This window comes from Amyelois transitella, chromosome 12, assembly GCF_032362555.1.
Source record: "Amyelois transitella isolate CPQ chromosome 12, ilAmyTran1.1, whole genome shotgun sequence".
NCBI classification, from domain to species: Eukaryota; Metazoa; Arthropoda; class Insecta; order Lepidoptera; family Pyralidae; genus Amyelois; species Amyelois transitella.
Window position 1 is genome coordinate 4,581,194 of NC_083515.1, and position 23,769 is coordinate 4,604,962.

Genomic DNA, 23,769 nt, shown 5'->3' on the forward strand with positions numbered 1-23,769 from the left:
TAATAGGTCTTTTGATTGTTAAAATATTTCATAAGATTTTTTAGGCTCAATATGTTGATATGTCTAGGTGTATCCATTTGTGCCCAGGTAGATCCGAGATATCCTGGGTTGATGTTGCGAATGGTCATATGCGAGCCAGTGAACATGGGGATGCCGAAGACAGGGCAAAGTGGAAAGAGTTAAGTCAGAAAGCGGACTTCGGGCCCTGAAGCATTATTCCTTTCTCATCTTTGCGCAAACGTAGAGTTAGCTGTAGAAAAAAATAAGGGAGTTTGGTAAATCAGAAATTTTATTTTTCAGACAGACGCTTCATGCTGAGTGCTAGTTAATCCTTAATGCTCGGTTCATTAGCATGCCTGGCCTATCTCACCAGTTTTTTTAGGACACTCACCTCTGTTGACGTTGGCAGTGTCACTGGCTCCATCTGGGAAGCTGCCAGACTGTCGACAATGCGATCTCGAAATAACCGCTAACAAAAAGTGAAAACGAGATTTTTACGTTCTCTAATGTTGAGTTTGAGGTTGGGTCATTGTTTGTTGGTAGTCTTCTTTTGATTTATGTTTTATCAAATACTGTAAAAAATGTTCGACTTGCAACTTTGGTTCTAAATTATTTCACTGATATGGTGAATAAGAACAGTATTGATTAAAAGAATAATATAAAAAAAACAAGACTTATCATTCTTATTAAAAGATCCCTTCAAAAGTATGACAAAAGTATTTTATAAGGTTGGTGTAAAAATTATAAAATATTATTTAATAATTTTGGGAAGAAAAAAAAACTAATTACAACGTTAACAAAACTAGGTCACACTTTTTTAAACTCATAGTTAGCACACGTTATTTTGAGATGATGTACCTTTAAAATTTGACTGGAAAAATATTATTTTGTATATTGGTTTGCTTTTAAATCTTTTTTTTTTTTTTTGTAAAGATAAAATAAGTAGGGTTATTTATATAGGGATAATTTCAATGATAAAAAAGACAAATATTGCATTATCTATTATAAGTATGTAAATTTGTTCAAAATAAAATGTATTCAACTTATTTAATTGTTTGAAGAAAACAAAGCCAATATTAAAGTTCAAGATTTTATTCGATAAAAAAGATTATAAATAGTTAGAACGTACATAACATCAATACACACGATAACGCAAGTATATCATTGGAATAAACGTACCATCTGGTTTATTTTGCCATTAAAATGAGGTTTTATAATTTATATTTACAGGAATCACTTAAAAGTGTGTTTAAATGGCAGGCCACACGACTTATACATACATATATAGCGAAACGCCACATACAGTTTGTTTTATATACCTAATATAAGTTATATAATATTAATTGTTCCTAATTCTAAGGAATCAAGCGCTGTGGTTTTCAAAGCGAGAGATGTAGCAAGTGAGCCAGCGAAACATCGCGGCAGCTAGCGCCGCTCACTATATGTAGAGCAAGCAAGATGGTAACGCTCGCTCGATCGCTCATAGCTATGTAATATTATACTTGGCTATATGAAGCAAAGTATGCAGAGAGGTGAAACGATATTCTCGCTCGTTGGCGGTGTAGGCTGTCCTATATGTTGCTTGACATTAAAATCGGTTTCAGCGAAACAGCTTAAATGTAAGTATACAACTTTGTCACTGGTCGTGTTTGGTCAGACATAAATTCTTCACCAATGGCAAAACAAACAGTAGTTAACTTAGTTATAATTTATGCTTATTTGTATGACTAGAACCATTGCTGAATAAAATATTTTAGCATGATTATAAGTCGGGCAGCACAAACACTCGAAACAATCAGATTTTGGCTTCATTATATTATACCTACTATATTTTGAGGCTTTGTGCTAGTAGATAACTATATATTAGTTTTACAAGTGATATAAGAGAGTATATAATAAATGAAAATATTTTTTTACAAAGATAAATCATCGTTGTAATTAGACCGTTATACTTGTATTTTCTCAAAGCTAAATTAGTACCAATTAAACTATTAGTACAAAGCCTAAAATAAATTTAACTCTAGAAACATAGACCGCTTATACTTCATTACTTACTGAATTTTTTTATGCCAAAGAAAAGCCATTTCTTTAGTAGTCTTAAATTTATACAATTTATATCCGATACAGGTCCCAAGCAGTTCATAAAATATCTATTTCATTTAACTGGGCTATTTTCTTACGCCTTAAATGGCAAGTTATAATTTGATTATTTTGATAGATCTGAATCATAATAAACTGGAAACATTTTCTTATAGAATAAGATTACATAATGCGTACACGATTATAAATGAATTAATCAAAAACGTAACGCATATTTAAAATGGTACCTCAAGGTACTGAAAATACTTTTAGACGCACAAAGCGTAAATGTGTGCATTCGACAGTTATAATATCTCGTAAAGAAAAATACGTACATACCTTTATTTTTGTTCCTATAAAAACCAGACTCCACCTTATTAATGTTAAAGATGCATTACGTAACTATTAAAGTATAGAAAACTTTTCAATAGCTTACTATTTTTCAGTCGATAAAAATCGATTATTAGCAAAAAGTTGTAATTATGAATCTACGCCAAACTAACTTTCGAGTTGAACGCGAGTAAGCGAATTTTTAATAAACTTAGTCTTACACGTATAACATTCACGGATATTTTAAGCTGTTATTAATACAACGATTTCGCGATGTCAAAATATGATAGTAACACAGAAATTGGATTAATAGTACCTATATTATTACGATTTCATGTAATGGTTCAACCATTTTAAGGACGATAGACGATAGAAATATACAAAATTAATAATTTGAATCGAAATATTTACTGCGATATAGCATTTTAATTTCATTAACTCTTAAAAAATAAAAATGTCTTTGAACATTAAAAATATCTTTTATATTCAAAGACATTTTCTGACGCCAGAAAATATCTAAGATAGAAAATGATTTTCTGATAACTTTTAATGTATCCATATTTTGTTTGTTACCTCTTTACAACTAAACCATGGAACTAATCTTCAAGAATTTTTGCATACTGTATGGAATACGGAAGCGAACATAGAATACTCTTGGTCTTAGCTGTTTATCGACACTCATATATAGCAAGATAAATACTCGGCGCTATGACCTCTCTAGAGAGGTAAGGACTAACGCCAGGAGGATGATAATAGTATTGTTGTATGTTCCATAACATAAAAAAGAACATTGAAGTTCTTAAATGTTTATGATTTATTTTTTGGGTTGTCGAAAATCGTTGACTTCTTTCGCCCGCTCAATTGGCTTATGTCCAGTTGTGAAGACTAGAACCCATATTCCAGTTTTTCTTTTTCATTGCGCCGTCTTAGTCATATGGTTTAAATATCCACAATCCATGTTTTAGTTACTATATTTATCTTACATCTATTCCAAATAATTTAATCTACTGCAAGTCAATGGCCACCTCTAATGTGTTTCTCATAAATGCCCTTAGGCCACTAGGCGTTTTCTATTATAATTAGATGATTATTAGCCATTTTAAGCCAAAGCCGTTCATTTACTTTCACGATTTTCTCGCGTTTCCTTGTTAAACATTTGTTGTATGAGTGCGCTTGTCCGTGACACAGTAGGTCTTCCCTATTCTGAAGTTTTTTTCTTTTCTAAGGAACCTTTTCTGTTTGACCTCAGTCTTGGATATTTAATTATATAAGTATTTACTATTAATATAGTATCGTTGAGTCAGGTTAAAATAATCTGTATAATTTGTCCCATACAGGTATTTTAATAAATATATTTAAATAGAACTGAACGTATTAGTAATGAGATAACACTAAAAATAAATATCGCAATAAATATCTAATATATGTTATCAACTGTCATTGTAAAAGAGCCTTATAGCTAGTTCAGTCAACAACATTATACAATGAAGCATGAATCAATAAAAAACCATTTGCATAGCGACGTTAAGTATTTTCCTAGCTACCAATTAATAAAGAGAAATTGTCCGAACAGCTTGTAAATATCTGAAAATTAACAAATCACTCGAGAGATATAGCTGCTCATACCTGTTTTTGTATATTTGGAAGACATGAACACATTTCTATGTAGATATTTATTGGTCATTTGAGCATTGTTCAGTAAAGAGTTGCGAAAGATCCCTTTGAGAAGCTTCAGGGATGCGGCCATCTTGTGACGTCATCGGCCTATGATGGTTGGTTCGTCGGCCATGGCTAATTCGTCTGTGGCGGCTTTGTCCCCCTTCCGCTTTCTGGAGTACCAGAGGAATGACGCGGCGGCGAAGAAGTTGACGAGCACCACGAACCAAGCCAAGTAGAAACTAATGTGGAAACTGGAATAGAATGCAATGGCTTTAGTTACCCGTTCTGAAAATGTCACCTCTTATAATAAGATAGGTACTCAATTGGACAATAAATAGAACAGCAGCTAAAATAGTGTCCATAATCCTTAATTTTAAAATAAAAGATAATTCAATTGTAGATAATACCTGAATATCGTAAAAAGTGCCCCAAAAGCAAATGCACTTATAGTTACATTTCCTGAGTAAGTTCCACGACAATCAGCCGGGTGTAGTTTTTTATTTAATTAACTGACCTACCCTATCCTAATTTGTGATAAGCTGATCCCCAGCGATGCAACTGTGATAATAGGGTACTTCGGGTTCGGGTTAAAGAAATCTTTATTCTCATAAGAAAAATATTCACTTACATGAGAACTTAGAATCTAGGCTTAGAATATACAAATGTAGGTATGTCGTTACTTAGTAATTGACATATGCTACCTTTTACATTTATTACAATTAAACTATTCTAATAATTGTTATGCTACATGAAAATAAGTGATGAAGCATGCTTACTAGTGATAGGCACGTTCGGGGTAAACATATTTTACACTTTTCTTCATGTGGTCCGCCGCTGACATCATTACTTGCACTACTACGAATGTACAGGAGGCTACAACAAAATAAAATATTTAAACTAGGTACATAATTTTTTTTACTTAGACTGATTTCAGGGTAAAGCCATCGAAAAGGATCGTTAACGGATCTTTTTACTCTTATCATACTCTGTTTATCTATCTCTTTTGTTATCCAAAATTATAAAAAGGAAAGATGTTATTGATTTGTCTAAATATGATCTAAATTGATTTGTGTACTTTCATGTATAAGGGCCCTTAGGATTTTAAAGCGCGCGTTCAATCTACGACTGCGGACCGCTGTGAAATGAGTATCGCTCTTTTCGATGGAATGTACTTACACTGTTATACTTTGGCAGCACTGACCATTGGCGTGCGTTTTAGGAACGTCGCGTTTGAACTGTGCTACTTTGTAGCGTGACTAGTAGGTGCCTAGTGTAGGTAATTAGAACCACGCGGTTCTGAACAGTTTAAACTCTCTCTAAAATCAGCCTTAGAACAGGTATTGAACAACTTTTATACTAAAACACAGCTTACAAACTATTAACTGTTGCAACTTAAACACTGCTTATGAATGAATAAATAAAATTAAAATTTTAAATCGATTAGGAATTATTTTTAGAATTGTCTGTGGGTAGCAAGAGAAAAAGCTAGTTGCAGTATAAAATTTCAAAACAAACACAAGATAAATGATGTAAATAAACCGACATATGCTTTCGACGAAAATAATAAGGTAAATATAGGTAAGAGTATGTTGGAACTGAAATATAACACCAATGCTTTTAGTCGATATGGATACCTGACAGAACATTTACGAGTAATTATATTTATACGAATCGACTACTTTTAGATTCAGGAGACTGTTTTCGTATACACATTTAGTAATTTTATAGAAGGTAAAGCACATATGGTAAAAGCACTAGCAATTTTTTATCGTCAATCATGAATCAATAGTTATCGAGTACATGAAATAAATATTTTAAACAAGAATAAAGAGTGACAATTACGTAAAATCAGGTTACAAAATGGAACCAAATAATTCCGTAATTTTTTTAACTAACTATATATAAAATTGACGACTATGGACCCATAAGCCCACTGAAAACAGTATCCGAACCAATCCATTCGTCCGTCCATTCGAAAATGGATCCTAAAATATTACATAAAAACATAATCTTCATATATAAAACTAATAAGCTAAGCTCATTTATATTAAGCGAAATTAATTACCTAATTTATGGATTTATTTTAGTATAACATGAGAATAGGTAGAGTTCTTTATTTGAGTATAACGAGACCTATGTATTTTTGAAAGTTGTATATCTTTGAAATGACGGATAAAATTTCGGACGTTCCTTTGTTTGATTTTGCTCTTCTCTGTGAATCTTGTTTATAGTTGATCAAAGGTATATACTTTAAGATTAAGTTAAACATTTATTATATGAAATCATGAACCTAAAGAATAGAGAAGTCATACTCACTACTAATAAAATGTATGCCAGCAGCCAGTCTCTTGAACATGTACCGCGGATTGCGGAAGGTGTAAACGGAAAACCCGCATCCCATCGCCATCACGAATAGGCTGATGATGCCAAATGAGATCATTGTTCTCACATAGTCTGGTGAAGAAAAAGATAGATTAAGTAAAAAAAGGTATAAACTATACGAAACAAAAACCTTGTCAGGTTCAAAACGGGCAATAGGGTACAAAAAAAATATAAAAGTTCTTATATTAATTTTTTTTTTATTTTCTGTTTATCAAAAAAAAGTTTTAACACCATCTGGGCGGCAGCATTTGACGACTATCGACCGACAAAGAAATCGCATCGTGAAAATGTTGCCAAGTAAGTTAGACAACACAGAAAGAATATATACAGAAAGATGCTCAATACAAGCTGGAAGGTAGCAATTTAGGGGTCACTTTTGTCCAACTACCTCTACGTGGGTGTAATTATAATGACGAGGAGCACTTGAGACGATGATTCTTCACTTAGAATTGCCGATAAAATTATTTACTTACTTGCTATATCTACATTATATGCTTTATCAACAGGCTTGCCAGCCTCCATAACTGGCGTTGATAAATAATTCGTACATTCTGAAACAAGGAAAAATATACATAAGATAAAATTATCGGGATATTTTTATATAGGCCACGTACAATTGTTTGGCTTAATGATATAATAGAGATGCTAATAGTGACAGGACGATAGCCATCAAGTTTATAAGCCTATCCCTTACTGACCTATCAGTCTACAAACGTGGCCTATCAGTCTTTCCAAGAATGTTGGCTCTGTCCAACCCGCAAGGGATATAGACGTATATGTATGTATGTATTTTTATATGTTAGTTCTTTAAATCATATCTTTAAAGGTTACCTCTCTAGAGTTACCCATTTAGGTATAAAGATATAGTAAATACCTAAATAAAATATTTTTAGGCTAAGGTGTTATCTCAACCTGTGTATATAACACTAGCGGCCCGCCCCGGCTTCGCACGGGTGGACATATTTTTGTGTTTTATATTTTGAAATAAACAAAGAGTAAAAACAAATTTATGCCTATGTCACTTTTGAAGGTCTAATCTATATTTGTGCCTAATATTATCAAAGCTACTGCTTTTGTGTTTATTCCACACAAACATACAAAAATACAAATCTTTCCTCTTTATTATTAGTGTGGATGTAGCAACATGGCGCCCGCATATAAGACATATTATACCTCCGCTTGAAACATCTAGTTTATTTTCTGATCACGTGGGAATTTCGGTATATCTGGTCCATGTGTTCCCTTAAATTTTCCAAGGACCGTTTTCTATATCCAATATGACAATCAGATACGTGATGAAAGATTTATATAAGTATATATTGATTGCTGATTTATTGATATTTTGCCGTATGATATCCAGCAGTTTATAATAGAACCACTAAATATCTTTCAAATGGATGTCTTAATAGGCGACTAAAGGATAAGCTTTAGCCTATTTAATAAACTTGTAGACGATGGGCTAGCAACCTGTCACTGTTTGAATCTAAATTCCATCATAAAGCTATACTGCTGAACGTTGCCTTTTCAAGATTCTGTCTACCCCGCAAGAGATGTAGACGTGCCTAAATGTATGCCATACATACATATATGATTTACTGATTGATTTTTATAGAAAATGGAGCTATGAGGACATACAATTCCAACACAACAGATATTGACGGTTTTAGATATCTGAAACAGTGTCCTTTTTATGCCCTTTGGGTATGCAACCCGAATAACAAAGTTTATTGCCCGTCTAAAAGCAATTTTAGGGTTAATTATTTCAAAGTTCGTTACAAGGGTCTCTGGGCCCGACCTCTATACGAAATCGATAAACAGAATGGAATAAAGAACTTTAAGATTAACTTATTTATTATTAACTGAATATTTAACTCATGAAAATCATTATCTTTATTTATTATCTAATGTTAATGAAGTGACTTAAAATTTAAATACACGAAAAGAAACACTTCGTCTCGTTTTGAACTGCACTTTTGGTGTAAATAGCAATATATTAACCAGATTTTATGCTTTTATGCGAAGGGGAAGCTACTTGTCACTATCTCTGAATTCTTCCTTCATAATTAACCTTCCTGGCTCTAAAAGAGCTTTGTGTATTTAACCTATGTCTACATCGATAGGGTTAAGATGTAATGTATATTTATATATTGCTGGCCAATTTTTGTACGTCACTCAATAACACCTATAAGCGAATAAGCGAATACAATTTTATAAATTATTCAAACTCGATTCAGTTCGGGTAGTCGGTTGGTAAACAAGCACAGAGCAAGAAAGACCTCATCGGAGCGGCGTGTTCATGTTCTGTGGAAACGACCCTCAACGACGCTAACGGATACACTCACCTTAATCTGGGAAACAACGGCATGAATTTATTACGCCATTTTTCTAAAAAGGTCATTTTTCCCTATCTATTATATTTTTTCATAGGAGCTTTCTGTTTTCTAAGAGGAAATTACATTAAGTATGCATATTTGAATCTTAATTCTATAATGAAGCCAAACAGCTGAACGAGAATTATCAGTCTTTTCAAAACTGTTGGCTCTGTCTACCTCTCAAGAAATATAGACGTAATTATATGTAGGTGTCTATGTATGTATATATAATATATATCCGTGGTAAGGTGCGATTCATATCTATAAAATCTTAATAGAAAACATACGTCCTACATATTAATTCAACAATTAATGAATTCAGTGGAATTTACAAGGAACAAGAGTAAATTACATAAAACACTGGGATCAGACGAGTTCACAAACTTGAAGGGCTTTGTATAATTAACGCGCAGACAGATTTTCTAAGAAGACGTAATTACAAAAGGAATACTATACTAATTTAACTTAAAAGCGCTAAATTTTCAGTATTATTGCGTGAACTTGAATGCCTGTAGTCAAAATCAAAAATTAGTCTAGGGCTGTGATGTAGGTATTAACTTTTTCACAGAACCGATAAAAGTGCCGTGAAGGTCCAAAAGAAAAAAGAAAAGGACCACTCCATCTCTTTCACACTGAAGCTCATAAGCTTGGTATTCTTTTTTTAGGCGATGGGCTAGCAACCTGTCCCTATTTTAATCTCAATTACTTATATCAGTAAGCCGTAAGTAGGTAAGCTAAACGCGGCCTATCAGTCTTTCAAGACTGTTGGCTCTGTCTCCCCCGCAAGAACATATACACATACATATATATTTACATAAAAAACGAATATTAATTATATAAAGGGTGAAATTTAAAACAACTGCATCCTTTTAAACATAGACTATACCCATGCTTCTGAGCCGTTTGAGCCTATTTCTATTTAAATTAAACGTCATCATTTTCACATTTTAAAAACCCTCAAAAACTACGTTACACGCTATATTAAAGACCAATACTACAAAAAGAAATAAAAATAAACATGTAAATAAATGTCTGAAAAATAAATTATTTTTCTAGTATCAAGATCAAGTAAAGTACAGAGTTGTCGAGATCGCTCAGTTGAATGAATTGTGTCGTTGACCTCTGAATCTTACGCGTCGCTTTTCCGCCGGCCGGGGTGATATTACGTATTTAGGATCGTGGATTTTGATACGTTTATTTTTTTTTCGTAATCTCTGAAATATGAACCAATATTTTTCTTTAGATGAGTACACTTAACAGTTAAATTTATGCAGTTGAATTAAAAGTCACCCTGTATAGTTTAAAAGCGAATGTAACATTTGTTGTTTTGCTGTACTGCGTACTTTAAACAATAAAGCTATAAATAAATAAATAATTATTCTATTTTAAATACAATTGCAACTTCAAAGTATAAGAATTACAGTTTTATAAATAAATAAAAAATTGGGCTGGACCTAGTTCGGACTTTTAGTTTAATAATTTTTATACTTCGACTCTAACACTTTTCTTATTTTCTAACATTTACATACACACCAACTTTATAATCGAGAAGACAGCGCCAACCGTCTCGAATAGACTAAAAGGCCACCAGCTGCATGTCTTAATAGGTTTATGTATTTGTTTATATTAAAATTAAAAGTCATAAAATAAAAATTTTAACCTTAAAATAAACTTAAAAATAAAACAAACGAAAATGCTAGTTTTGGATTTCGTATCATGCCATCTACATAACACTATTTAGGTAGAAACACGACTATACCGTAGAACTTTTAGGAAGAGTATTGTTAGTTTTATGTCACGAGCTTGGTCGTTGTTACTCGTTACTCGTATCTGCAAGGTAATGCTTCCGTCCTGGGCTAGCTTATCAGGTTTATTTATGACCACATAAGGAAGTACCTATCTAACCTTTTGACGGCCTCTGTGGCGTAGCGGTAGTGCACCTGTCTATGACACCGGAGTTCCCTGGTCTAATCCCAGTCAGAGCATGATGAGAAATGAACTTTTTCTGTTTGGTCTGGGCCTGGGTCTTGGATGTTTATCTATATAAGTATTATTTATATTTATAAAATTTAGTATTGTTTAGTAAGTATATCCCAACACAAGTCTCGAACTTACTTCTCAATCTGTGTCATTTGTCCCGTATATATATTTATTTATTATTAACCAAGTCTAGTGGAATGGTTCCATATTTTTTTTTGTAAAATTAAGTTTGGGTTGTTTTTAGCTTTTAACCGTTTAGTTTTGATAGTTCATCTTATATTACCTACATATCACGTTTCTATCACTTACGGGATGTAAAGAGCGAACTGTTTCGAAAAGACATTTCTAGTTTCGGCTTAATGATAAGATTAAGTTTCTAATGTGATAGGTTGCTAGCCCATAGTTCCTCTTAGCTAATTAATGAAGTTTTAGGAAACATTTGAGTCGTTGGACTTCAAAGACGGTTATCACAGGCGGACTAGAAGTTAAGGCAGGTCAGACAAGATTATCTGTAGAAAGGTGAAGATGTAATCGGGATAATGCTAATAAAATAACTATTGTTTTGCAGTAAACTACAGAAATCCGATGAAGAACGGATTGCGTATTAATAGGTAGTAAAAAATTGAAAAGCAGTTTTTAAATCTTCGAAGCAGAACCAAAAACATCGAAAAATATACGACTGTAGTTAATTTTAGGAGCAAATGTTACCTATCACATCTCTAACGGTTCCATTGTTTATTTATTTAGAGAACCGGACAGCCGACCACGAATCCACGATGGAAACTGATTTAGGACACTGTGACTTGAATCAAGAAACGATGCGGTATTTTTATCAGTGACTATAAATCTAATTGTGTGGGTAGACGATAGCAGTGTTTATAGTATCCGAGAATTTCACTGCTTTTTTGATAGATTTCGTTTACACGGCCAATAGATGAACACGTTTATTTTAACCGGTTAAAAAATTCAAAGGCAAAATGATAACGTTTCAAACATTCTGATAAATGTTTATTAACTATTCTATTCATTGTTATAAATGTTTATAGTTTTCAGAAAATATTTTGTGTAACGATATGACAGCTTAAACAATTTAGTTAAACAATGCTTTCTTTGATTCAATTCAATATGATGTAATAATCAAGATGTCTGTGTTAATTATTTTTATTTCAGTATTTTCTCATTCAAGATGTTTCTCATATAAAAAGACTAACAAGGACTTGAAAAATGGAATCGATAAATATAATGTTTATCTGTGTTATAGAAGGTATTACAATGCCATTTTATTAAGTCTAAAAATCTCTACAAACGATTAACAAAGCCGTCTTCGTAGAGTACAGGCATAGCATGTTACGTTAGCCCTCACCTAACTTATCACGAGGCTTAAATTTCAAACAAATTTTATGTACAATTATTACAAAAAAAAAATTCAACATGAAATGTAATAAAAGATTTTCTTTCATCATCTGGGTTAACGATAGCAATCTCATGAATAAAGTGATATCTTATATGGCACGAGGCGAGAGAAAAGTCTTATGGAACCGTCGTAGGAATGTTCTTCATTACAGAATGCTTGGTATGAAATAGAAGCTTTAGGGTAAAAAATAAAAGGATTCCGTTATTTAGAAATGATGATTATCTGAGAAAAAATTTCGATACTTATTTCCATGGTGACGGGAACAATAAACGACCATTGCAGGTACGAAGTCGCGAGCAAAAGCTAATCAATATATGTACCTATTAAACTTCCATTGAGTGACTGACAGAAAGATAACGTAAAATCATATGTAGTCAGTGGTTTGAAATGTATTTTAGATAGAACATAGTGAATAATTAAAGAGAATTTAAAATTCCTATGTAAAAGAATATCAAGGGGATATTATTTTCATATTGCTAAATTCAAGATTCAAAGAAATCAATACGATTTTTAAATTTCTATATAATTTCTCTCTAGACAATATAGTTTATTTAGGTACAATCGTGTATAAAATTGCTAACTTCTTGCAAAACTCTTAATGGCAGGCAATTTCTTAGCGATGCTAGAAAAACGAGCCGCTAGAAAAGCAAACCGGCGTAAGATAATGGACTAACAGATTGAGTGGAAACAGAAGGCGCCCCGGAGAAAATAAACTTGCGTAAATTTTCAAACATTTCATGAAACCGTTTATTTTTGTAGCGTTCCGTTGGATTCTGCCTGACAAAGAGTTTGTCTGTATACATATATATATATATATATATATATATAAATTGATAATAATGCCATTATATTTCGTTTATCTAGTATTATTGTTATGGAATAGAAAAAAATATCATAATACTGATGAATAGTCAGATCGTGAGTGAGTAATTTACACGCGACTGTACGTAAATGAATTAAATTCTACATACATATAGTCACTTCTATATCCCTTGCGGGGTAGACAGAGCTAACAGTCTTGAAAAGACTGAATGGCCACGTTCAGCTATTTGGCTTAATGATAGAATTGAGATTCTAATAGTGACTGATTGCTAGCCCATCGCCTAAAAAAGAATCCCAAGTTTGTAAGCCTATTTCTTAAATAAATTCTATGCCAACCATATTTAATTCAATGAAAAAATTTGTATATCTGTAACAAATTTTAACACAATTAAATTAGTTTAGTTTGTCAAATTGTCGACAAGAGAACATTTATACTTTCGTTCATTAATTACAAATTCATTAGATATAGAAGTAGGAATAATAGGTTAAGAGAAAAATTATCATTAATAAAGATATGAAAACATATAAATTAAAAATTATTCACAACAAACAAATAAATGTATCATGTCCATCATTCAAAACATTAATTGTCACAAAAGATATTCAATACGATATATCTGAAGCTACATTTTTTGAATATTGTTTTAAAAATACAAAACAGCCCGTCTATGTGTGACATACATCTCATCCGTGTTATTTATTGCTTCATTAGCCACTCGGAGAATAGCGTCTAAAGATGTGAGAGAAATGAACGAACAAGATTCTTTTTGTCTTATAAAAAGGGCTTTATCTTAGATGATCATTTTTTATAAATGCTTTAAACAAAGTATCTAACTCTGTATTTTGATAAACGGTTTGATCTGTTTTTTTTTTATTTATAAAATATTTTTTAAATAAACGGTCTATGAAAATGACCGAAATTAATCAAATTGTCACTTTCTTTAAAAGTTTATCTAGTAATAAAAAAATACTACAGCTACCTGTATGTTAGAGAACGTCGAACAACCCAAAAACTTTAAATAAAATATTTTGATTTGAAATAGGTATTGTTATTTGATGAATAATTGTTTATAATTTTTCAGTTTTAGTTTCAAGGGTTAAGAATTTAAAGTACGCTAGTATTCGTGTGTCAATATGTTTAAATATTAAAATAGGTTAAGCCCGTCGATATTATTTAAAGATGTGACACACTTTTATTTCTGGCAAACATAATTATGACACATAGTCTTTTAAACACGGGCTCTAAACACATAAATTATTATTACGATACATAATATAATAAAAGATTATGTTTATTAATATTCGTGGTATTTTTTAGCAGAATATTAGTTATAATTTAACACTAACCTTACTTATGATAAGTAAGAAGAAACAAAAAAGATGAAAAATATTATTTAAGAATTCAACACAATATTTCTATCATCATTGAGTATTTCATATACATACATACAAACATGAATAAAACTCCTTTCTTGAAGGTAGAAAGGTAGAGACTAAATCTCTCCACTTGCCACGATCTATGCATACTTCTTTTGCTTCATATACATTCATCACCGTCTAGCAAGCTCACCAGTTTAGGGTATTCTTGACCTATACCTTTTCCTGGAAATTCCCGATTTTATATAAACCATATTAAAAAATATGCTTTAAAGACTTACTTGTATAATACTGTCCTTTTAAGCCTAAGACGCCGTCCGTCCTTACAGTATTGTTGGACAAAGTGCTATTTTTATCTTCAAAGAACACGTAGCGGCATATTTGCCACACCCCGGAGTCGCTGTACATTAGATATCTTCCTCTGACAGGCAGCTCAATACCTGCAGATAATAAAAATTGTTAATGATATTCAAATGTGCCGTGTGGTTCCCGGCACCAATACAAAAAAGAATTGAACCACTCCATTTCTTTCCCATGGATTTCCCAGTCTTTTCCAGACTGTTGGGTCTGTCTACCCCGCAAGGGATATAGACGTGACCATATGTATGTAAGTATGTATGATATTCAAATGACGTGGGTAGTAGTGGGCAGAAAACAGGAACTAGCGTCTTGACGATGGATCCTTTACTCTCGTACCTCAGCTAATGTTGCTCATATAAGTAGCTCTCATAACTTTATAGAGCCAGAGGACTAGTCTTTAAATTGAACCACTTTTGTACCTGTACAAAACTTTTATGTATATCTTCTGAATACTCTGTATTTTAGTTTCAAAGCTCAGTATCGTCTTAGACAGTAAAACTCGTATTACGAGCAAAAACTCCCTGAATAATTAAAAATAACACTGAAAATAGCAATCAAATTATATCAAAAACTTTCTGCCTAAGTTATAGACTTCAGAAATTTGATTTCAGACTCAGACTGGTGTAAATATATGAAACTACAGGTGGTTGTGTTTATGTTAAGAATGGCAGATCATTAGCTCAATTTCAAAATGCGAAACAGACACCTAGCGTAAAATTACCTAGCACAAAACTTGGCACATTGTAACTACATATAATAAATGTCCCGATACGATGAATCACTGACATGTTTTTAATTCTAGATCTTTTGAACTATACGCAAAACAAATTGTGAAATGATTTTATGTTCTTTACACTTAAAAATATCTCATGTTCCTATTTCCTTATTTATTTATTTTGTTCCTATATTGCTATCGATGATAACACAAATAAGGTTAAAGGTGTCGTGTGGTTTTAGGCACCAATAAAAAAATTACCATCTCATTCCCATGGATGTTTAATTCTAACATCGAGATAAACAATTGAGCGTGGCCTATCATTATTTTCACGACTGTTGGCTCTGTCTACCCCGCATGGGATATAGACGTGATTATTAGTATGTATGTATATGTATGTGTCAAGTAAAAATTTCATCACTTTTTATGTACACATCGTCCAATACCTTTGTACTTTTAACTTCGATGTATGTATTTAGATATACAAGTTTTCGCCAGGCTCTACCCACGTACATAACTCTATGCTCTTATCCGTACTCCACACTTTATGTATACAACATTTTATGGATATCGATTTAGTAGTTTTGACTTCATGTCAAACGGACAAACAAATACACTTCCATTTTTATAATATTAGTATGGATTAAGCTGCTTTAGGTATTTTTTCTACAAATTTTATTGAAAGTATGAATCAGTTGCCTGAGCCCATGCTAATTTGGTATATGTTCCGGGAAATTCAACCTTTTAGTAATCTACGCCTTTAATCACTTTGCGAAAATAACAAAAATAAAAGACAGAAAACAGTATTATTAAAAGAAACAACTTAAAACCTTACAAGAATTATTCCTGGACAAGTTGGTGTTAGGCAGCTAAAAATCGACAGTAAATACAGCAATGTCCAATTTTTTACAGTATGTATTACCTACTACTGTTTTAGTTCTATTCTAACATCAAACTTAGAAACTTAGAAACACAATACAGATTAATACAAGTCCAGATCATAAAGCTAGTAGTTCATTATAAAGTACCTACAACTAACATTTATTTAGTTTAGCTTGCTTAGCAAAGCAGCATGTGGACTCTTGCCTGGTAAGCAAGATAGGTCAAGAGGTGGAGGAATAATCATTCAGGATTTTTTTTGTTTTTTTTTTTTTAATTTTATTATCATTTTAACACTAACAAGACAATCAGGTTTATTTAATAAACTCGAAATAAGTGTAAAATTATTAAGGCAATTAGCCATACAAAGTAATTATCTGGACACTCAATTATAATACGACATGTTAATTGATATTTGGCAAACTTTCAACCGTTTAGCCAAATACCACTGCATCTTCACTTCTACACACCATCTAATGCACTGAAATAGGTCGGTCGATGACCCGCATAGCCGCGATCGTAATTAAAATAGCTTAAGTCAGTGATTGCATAGTTCAAACAACGCGACCACATTTGTCTATTAACACATTTATAAATAAGCGCATTTTACATCTATTAATCTGTCAGTTCTGATTCTATTCTATTCATTAATTTCTGTAATAATGTATTGTTACTTAATTTTCCATATTTTACATTTTTTAACATCTTAAAATTAGTTGCATAAAATCAATCTTTAAACAGAGATCTGCCCCAATGACTTCAGCTCCAAATTGACCAATTGCAAATCCAATGTAGGTAAAATTTAATTCAATTGAGATTTTACTTACTTTTAGATCGACTTCAATTTAAATATTTAGGTTTTGACATAACATAACTTTGCTCAAATTTTCTCAAATATGGGAATTCTCAAGAATAAAAAATATTAAAATACCTCATACCAATAATATATTTAAATACCTCATCCTTAAAAAGTTAATAAAGCTTTATTAACACTGACCGTTTCCTCCTTCAATGTGAATCCATTTCTCAGTACAAACTGCCGTGATCCAAAGAAAGGTACTGAGACCTACTAGGACCGTACAGGCGAACAGTATTCGTCTTTCTATGACCAAAGCATGCATCAGTGGACGCCGCTCCGTCACAGAAGAAGCTGTTGACATCTTATCGGTCTCCATTGTTCAATCTGAAACAAATATTGATATATTTTATTGAGAGAACTTTAGCATTAGAATTACATACATACGTATAATCTCTTCCCTATCTTATTTACAGAAAAATTTTATATTTCCCGAAAAGACTGAAAGACCACACTGAGGTGGGATAGGATAAAAACAAGTTGTAGTCCACCGCCTAAAAATATGCCAAGTTTATTTGTTTTTGTGAAGCAGCTTAAATTAATCTTAATCTATACAACATAAAAAGATAAGGGAATGAAAAAGATCTAAAGAAAACGTTATAAGGCACCTGGATGTATAAATCTTTATTCAATGGGTAAACAAGGTTGCGGAAGTCAGTTAGGAGTCGTTTCGTGTAAAAACCTGACTTAATGAATCGTTGCTACAGGCACAACCTGGGCTCTTCGCAATGGAAATAAAAAACATTACTTCTTTTTGACGTGTAAGGTTATAACATATTTTTCAATTAAATAAACTATTTTTTCCACCTCTAAGACTAACAACTGGTTTAGCTTCCATGTATTATGTAACAGACAGTAGTTTGTTATTAACTCCTGATCCTATTACGTGTATCAGCCTCTCAGAACTGGGCAACTTATAATCATATTAGTTTTAATCCTATCCTTCTCTCCCATTATATTGTTAACGGGAAAGTTATATAAAGTGTGTTTGATGTATGTAAGTGAGGTTTTCGTTTCGAGTTATTCAATTGAATTAACTGGCCAGAAACCTAAATATATGAGTGATTGTGATGTCTTCATTAAAGGTTCAACTTTATGTGACAACACTGAAAGTAATCCATAGCATCCACACGTCCTTTTCTGCAAAATTATATCCACCAAAAAGCGAAAGCAAAGATACTACACACAGTAAAAATAAATTGCATAAGAATTTAGTTTTGTGATTAATCTCAACATCATCATAAATTTGGCAATTCGAGACACTCAAAAAGTAGAAAAAACTCACTCGAAGAGTTTTATTAAACTTGTGGGAATTCGGGATATTTTTATTTATTATCTCTGCTCACTTGCTCGGAATGTTGAGGACTGCTGTATTTTTAGATTCAGTGTCAAGAATATTGCACCTACCAACTGTCACATGAAATAACTGTATTGAATGAGTCGCTACAATATAATACAATCCGTTCTGCAATGTATAAACGCGAAGGGTACACGTACAATGTAAAAGGTACCTTTCTTTGTTACATTTTTGTACTTTTACCTGACGTTAATCCCGGTTACGTCCTAACTTAACTCTAGCGGAGCCCGAGATGCAATTTTTAACCATGATTCTGAATAAGGAAAATCAGGGTTTAATACGAAATAACGAATCGGCTCACGTCCGACCACCGCACGACTTACCATAATAATCATGCTTCAAGCCTAATGTTTTCAATTTCATCAAACTTTTAAGCAAAATCGAAAGTATTATAGGATAATAAAATAATAAACATAATTAAACTACACGCTCATGACGATTTAGAGGCAAATCGGCTCATAATTTTTAATGTTTACGGCTTTACGCTAAGATGATTGAATGAAATTGTCTAAGTAGTATAATTTTATGTCTTTGATTATTTCTAAGTATTACTTTTTGTATTTTTAAATTTACCATGACAATATTTTTTTCTGCTTTCTGTCCCTTTCGGCTTGCTTTTCTTGATTCGACAAGGTAGTACAGCTTACGTTAAAAGTAATGAGCAAAAGCAGGTTTACAAAAAAAGCAAAAAGCAAGCAATTACTTAATTTTCCAAGAATTCACTTTACTGTTTGCTTATTTTCTTCGTGGTAATAATTTTCTTTCATGTTCATGTACAAAACAGGTGCAGAACAAATTTACGCCCTTTTTCATAATTGAATATTTGACCTATGCTGTTGGAATTGATATTGAATGGCTATCGAAATAAAGACTATGAAAATTCTTTAAATAAAAAATTACCTTATATACAAAAATAATTTTGAGAGTAAATGAAACACAAAATAGATGGCTCAAGCATTAAATACCAACATTCCACTATATGTTTGCAAAAATACATAGAGATCGCTGCAGTGGTTTTGTTATGAATAGTGGACAAACATACCTTCACAATAAATGCCATTTAAAACAGAAAAAAATTGTCCATCATATTTATAAGTCGGACTGTGTTAGACAAATGATCGTGACAATATTTTTGTAAACACCGAAGCTTTCTTACTCGTTTTAATTTGTTGGCTAAATAGATTTGTTTATTCCGAGGCGCGACGGCGGCAAGGCGCCTGTCGTCTCAGCCGGTCTGTTTACTGAAGCTATCACAGGTCTATATTAATTTTTACCTTGCTTCTTTAAAAGGAGTGTCGCTTTCTATGAGTAGCGAAGAAATAGTTAAGTTGAAAGAAATCTGCATGAAAAAAAATATGAAATATAGAAGGGACAGGCCAAAAAATCTTAAATAAACGGTTAAAAACAACGATATATGAGCCAATGGACCAAAAATTGAGGACGTCGAAGACCGGACAAAGTGAAGGCCTTGTAGCATTGCGGTGGAGAGTGAAGCCGCAAAAAGAGAGAGAGGGGAAGTAAAGAGAACCCGCTCTCCAATTTTAGAGGCTGTGGACGCAACTGACACAACACGCAAAACAAGACATCATCAACTTTCTTAGACAATCTGATTGTTCATTTAAGAATCATTCGTGGCCATAAGCCAAAAAGTGGGTAGGTGCTGAGATATGTGGTAACTGTAACGCTACATTACTCATACAGTTTACTATCTTGACATTTTAAACAGCAGTAAAACATTGGCTGTTAAATTACGATATAGTTGGAATAAAGATATTTATCAATTTGATTACAACTCAAATTGTAATTTCTAACATTTTAATCATATTAACAAACATTTTAACGAAAAACACAATTGTTTTCAAATAAAAAATAACGTTAATTTTTATACGTGTTGATTTTCCTTTTCTCTTTAAAACATAAAAAAATGGATCAATAAATCTTCATAATATTGGTGATTATGAAAGGGGAGTAGGTATTATATTTTTGTAATATTAGATTAAGTAATAAAATTATTCAACTCTGTTTAAACGTCCATAAAATTATATAAATTACCAAATAATGTACAACTGTTGCATAACTGAGTGACTAAATAATCAATTAAAAAAAGGGTAAACAAGTGCTTAACCAATACAAATGTGTGTAAGGAAATGAAATTTGCCATATTATGTTCCTTGGGGATTTTAGAACGAAGGGAAGTACTAACAGAGCATATCCGGAAAGCCCCATGGGAACCGGAAATTAACACATAAATGTATCCCGAATTCTATGGATAAACATGGAAGTATGGATAACGTAACATTTGTCACGACTTTGTTCCTTACGAGGTGGACAGGGACAATAGTCTGAAAAAACTCTAAAGCTTCATTCAGGTGGATGGTTTAATGATGGAATTAAGACTTGGATAGTGACAGGTAGCGTGTCCATCGCCTAAAAAAAGAATTTTTAGTTTATTAGCCTCTCCCTTTTTTGGATTTTACAAACTCTCTTCATACAGTCTCTTCATCACTACCAGACCAACATGAAAGCTTGCTCTAAGGGAATGTGACTATTCTCTTACTCACCTTTAACGACATATATGGAAATTGAATGAAGTGATTCTATTGTAGGGACATGTAATTTTTTGTGATAGTTAGCATTGATAGTAAAATAAGAAATGTTGTCAGCTGATGACATAGATTGATATTTTGATTTCTGTAGCTGATGTCAACACAATCTGGGTTTATGCAAAGGTAGTACAATATCACTTCCACGTTATCGTTATCAGTAACCACTGAACAACTACAGATATCAATGCTATTGAATGTTAGAGCTTTCGTAACATCTTTTTGTAAAGTTCCTTTTTTTATGTCTGCAATTGCTGATGATAGCAAGTAAAATTTTTAATTAATATTTACGTGGCTTTCGTTTATAAGAATTCTTGTCACTTGGTCAATGCTTGAAATGTTTAATCATGAAGAGAGTTATGAACGTGGATGAAGCGAAAGAAGTGTGCTGGGATCGTGGCAAGTGGAAAGATGTGGTCTCCGAGAATGAGGTGTGATTTATGTATGTATGGTCAATGCTGCAAGAAATAATTATTGATGATGATTGTGATGTGTAAATAAACTGATAAGCTTCGTGAAGCATTATTGTATACAATCAAACTATAAGAAAATCAAACTGTACGTAAAAAGTACCCCACTTAACTTAACTTTTTTACTTTAGGCAAAAATATTCAAATGAGGAAAAGAATTTTCCTGGCAAGTCCGAATTTTAAACTATGAAATGACTTAAGCTATGAAAAAAATTTGTTGATTTTTGCGTTTACAATGTAGGTAACAATTATCAATTAGTTATTCCTAAATTTATATGGTTTATAATTAAATCCCTAAGGTTCACCAGGTTGGTCTGTGTTATATACATTGTAGGTTACCAGCCCATATGTGCCAGGTGCTTCTTATCCCGTAAAATGTGATAGTCAATCAAGAGAAAGGCTTTAGAGCGTCGGTGGTCTAATCGGTAAGGTACCCGGTTAAAATGCATGTTATACATGCTATTTTCGAATCGAAATCGAACATCGTGAGAAAACAGTACGGGTTTGGTTCCCCGGCAAAGGTTGCAGAGGCCAGACGGGAGTCGCTTCGTGTAAAAACCTGACTCCAGGACCAGGATCCAGGATCCATGGTCAAAGGCATACCCCGGGCTCCTCTTAAGAGTCATGAGGATACAACCGGGGTAAAACCAAGAGGAAGAAGAAATAAGAGAAAGGCTGATAAACTTGGAAATTGTAGGCGACCAAGTTACCTGTAACTTTCTCTAAATAAAAATTCCTTCCTTTACGCATCCAGATATCCGTAGGCTTCTAGTTTTCTAACATTTGGCTCTATCTACTCCTCGAGGAATAAAAACAATAATTATATGTAATTATGTATGTGAAAATAATTAATTACATATTCTCGACATATGCTTTCTCATCACTGATCTTATTGTATTCACGATTACATTCTCATAATGTTGGTTTCAAAGTTTTTGATCTGCTAAAGACAGTGATATGTCATTGTACATCATCCACTAAGCGTCGCATCAATCTTTGGTTGTGTCCACACCTTTTAGAAGAGAAACCTAGGATCTAATTTGAGTTGGTCAGGATTATTAGCTTGTAATGACTTCTGAATTACCTCGGCATCTGCAGGGGAATCTAATCCATAATGGATCATGGTTATACATCCAATTGCCTAAATGTTTCCTCACAATAAAAGCATTAGTTAGCAATCAAACTACCTTGTATTTTGTTAACCTACTTTTTTCTACAACGACTTTGTTTATTCTGATGTTTTACATTATAATTTTGTGAACAATAAAATGGTCTTTATTTTTAGCATATTCCCCTGTCTCTACCCAGATACCAACATTCATTGTTTATTCAAAAACGTTCATGCTTACAACTCGTTACAGTACCTACTACTGTCGTAAAACAAGGTGGAGCAGACAAAAATAAATTAATTATCGTCGATTCTGAAAAATAGTTCTACCCAAACACAATTTTAACAACAAAAAACTATGAAAGTACATTCTGAAACTAACCTGTTGATGCGCTGTTTTTTTCTATAACGCGAACGTACTATATCAAGAACATTCAATAAATTGAGTCATCGTATAAAGGTAATTACACATATTTGCACAGATTTTCGAATTAAGAATTACAAACACAATATTTCCATGTGGCGTTTTGTTTCGTGCTAAAAACAGATGCGCGCGATCGAGGAGCGTTGGTTAGCTCGACTGACGTACGGCGGACTGGTCCCGGCCAAATTTATTTCACGACTGATTCGTTTCTGATTCTGATTTTTGTTCCCGAGTTACGTCTACGCCCTCGCTGAAACGTTTGGGCAACACGGTGTTTAGGTTGAATGGTTAAAAGATTTTAGAGAAAGCATTTTGGGAATGATGTCTATAAGATTATTGTTAAAAAATATCTTCGTAATACTCAATTACTCTCTTTATATTATATTGTAATAATTGATTCTCTCTTTAGTTACTTTTGTCAGAGACATGGGTTCAAATCCAAACAATGTACCAGTGACTCTTTTCTCCGTTATGTACATTAGCTTGAGTGTACATAACGGACCAATGTGTATGGTAAGGGAAAACATCGTAGCAAAACACTAAAAAACCTATGAACCTAAGTGAGTGTTGAGGAATTAGGGA

At 32.7% G+C, this 23,769-nt stretch overlaps 1 protein-coding gene across 1 annotated transcript; it reads right to left on the reverse strand.

Annotated features, from left to right (window-relative positions):
* Window positions 1-1,076: 1,076 nt before the first annotated feature.
* Window positions 1,077-23,373, reverse strand: LOC106142702 (uncharacterized). The gene is made up of 7 exons (XM_013344572.2): window positions 23,146-23,373; window positions 17,367-17,552; window positions 14,697-14,855; window positions 6,924-7,001; window positions 6,385-6,522; window positions 4,845-4,941; window positions 1,077-4,319 (listed from the first exon to the last, which is right to left on the reverse strand). Exons 2-7 carry the CDS (start codon window positions 17,542-17,544, stop codon window positions 4,166-4,168), a joined length of 804 nt encoding a protein of 267 aa, XP_013200026.1. The 5' UTR covers window positions 17,545-17,552; window positions 23,146-23,373; the 3' UTR covers window positions 1,077-4,165.
* Window positions 23,374-23,769: the final 396 nt, after the last annotated feature.

Coding starts and splice junctions, on each gene's coding strand:
- LOC106142702 (XM_013344572.2), bottom strand. CDS start 17,544: ATGGAGACCGATAAGATGTCAACAGCTTCTTCTGTGACGGAGCGGCGT. Junction 14,856..17,366: donor TCACATTGAAGGAGGAAACG/GTCAGTGTTAAT, acceptor TATTATCTGCAG/GTATTGAGCTGCCTGTCAGA. Junction 7,002..14,696: donor AAAAGGACAGTATTATACAA/GTAAGTCTTTAA, acceptor TCCTTGTTTCAG/AATGTACGAATTATTTATCA.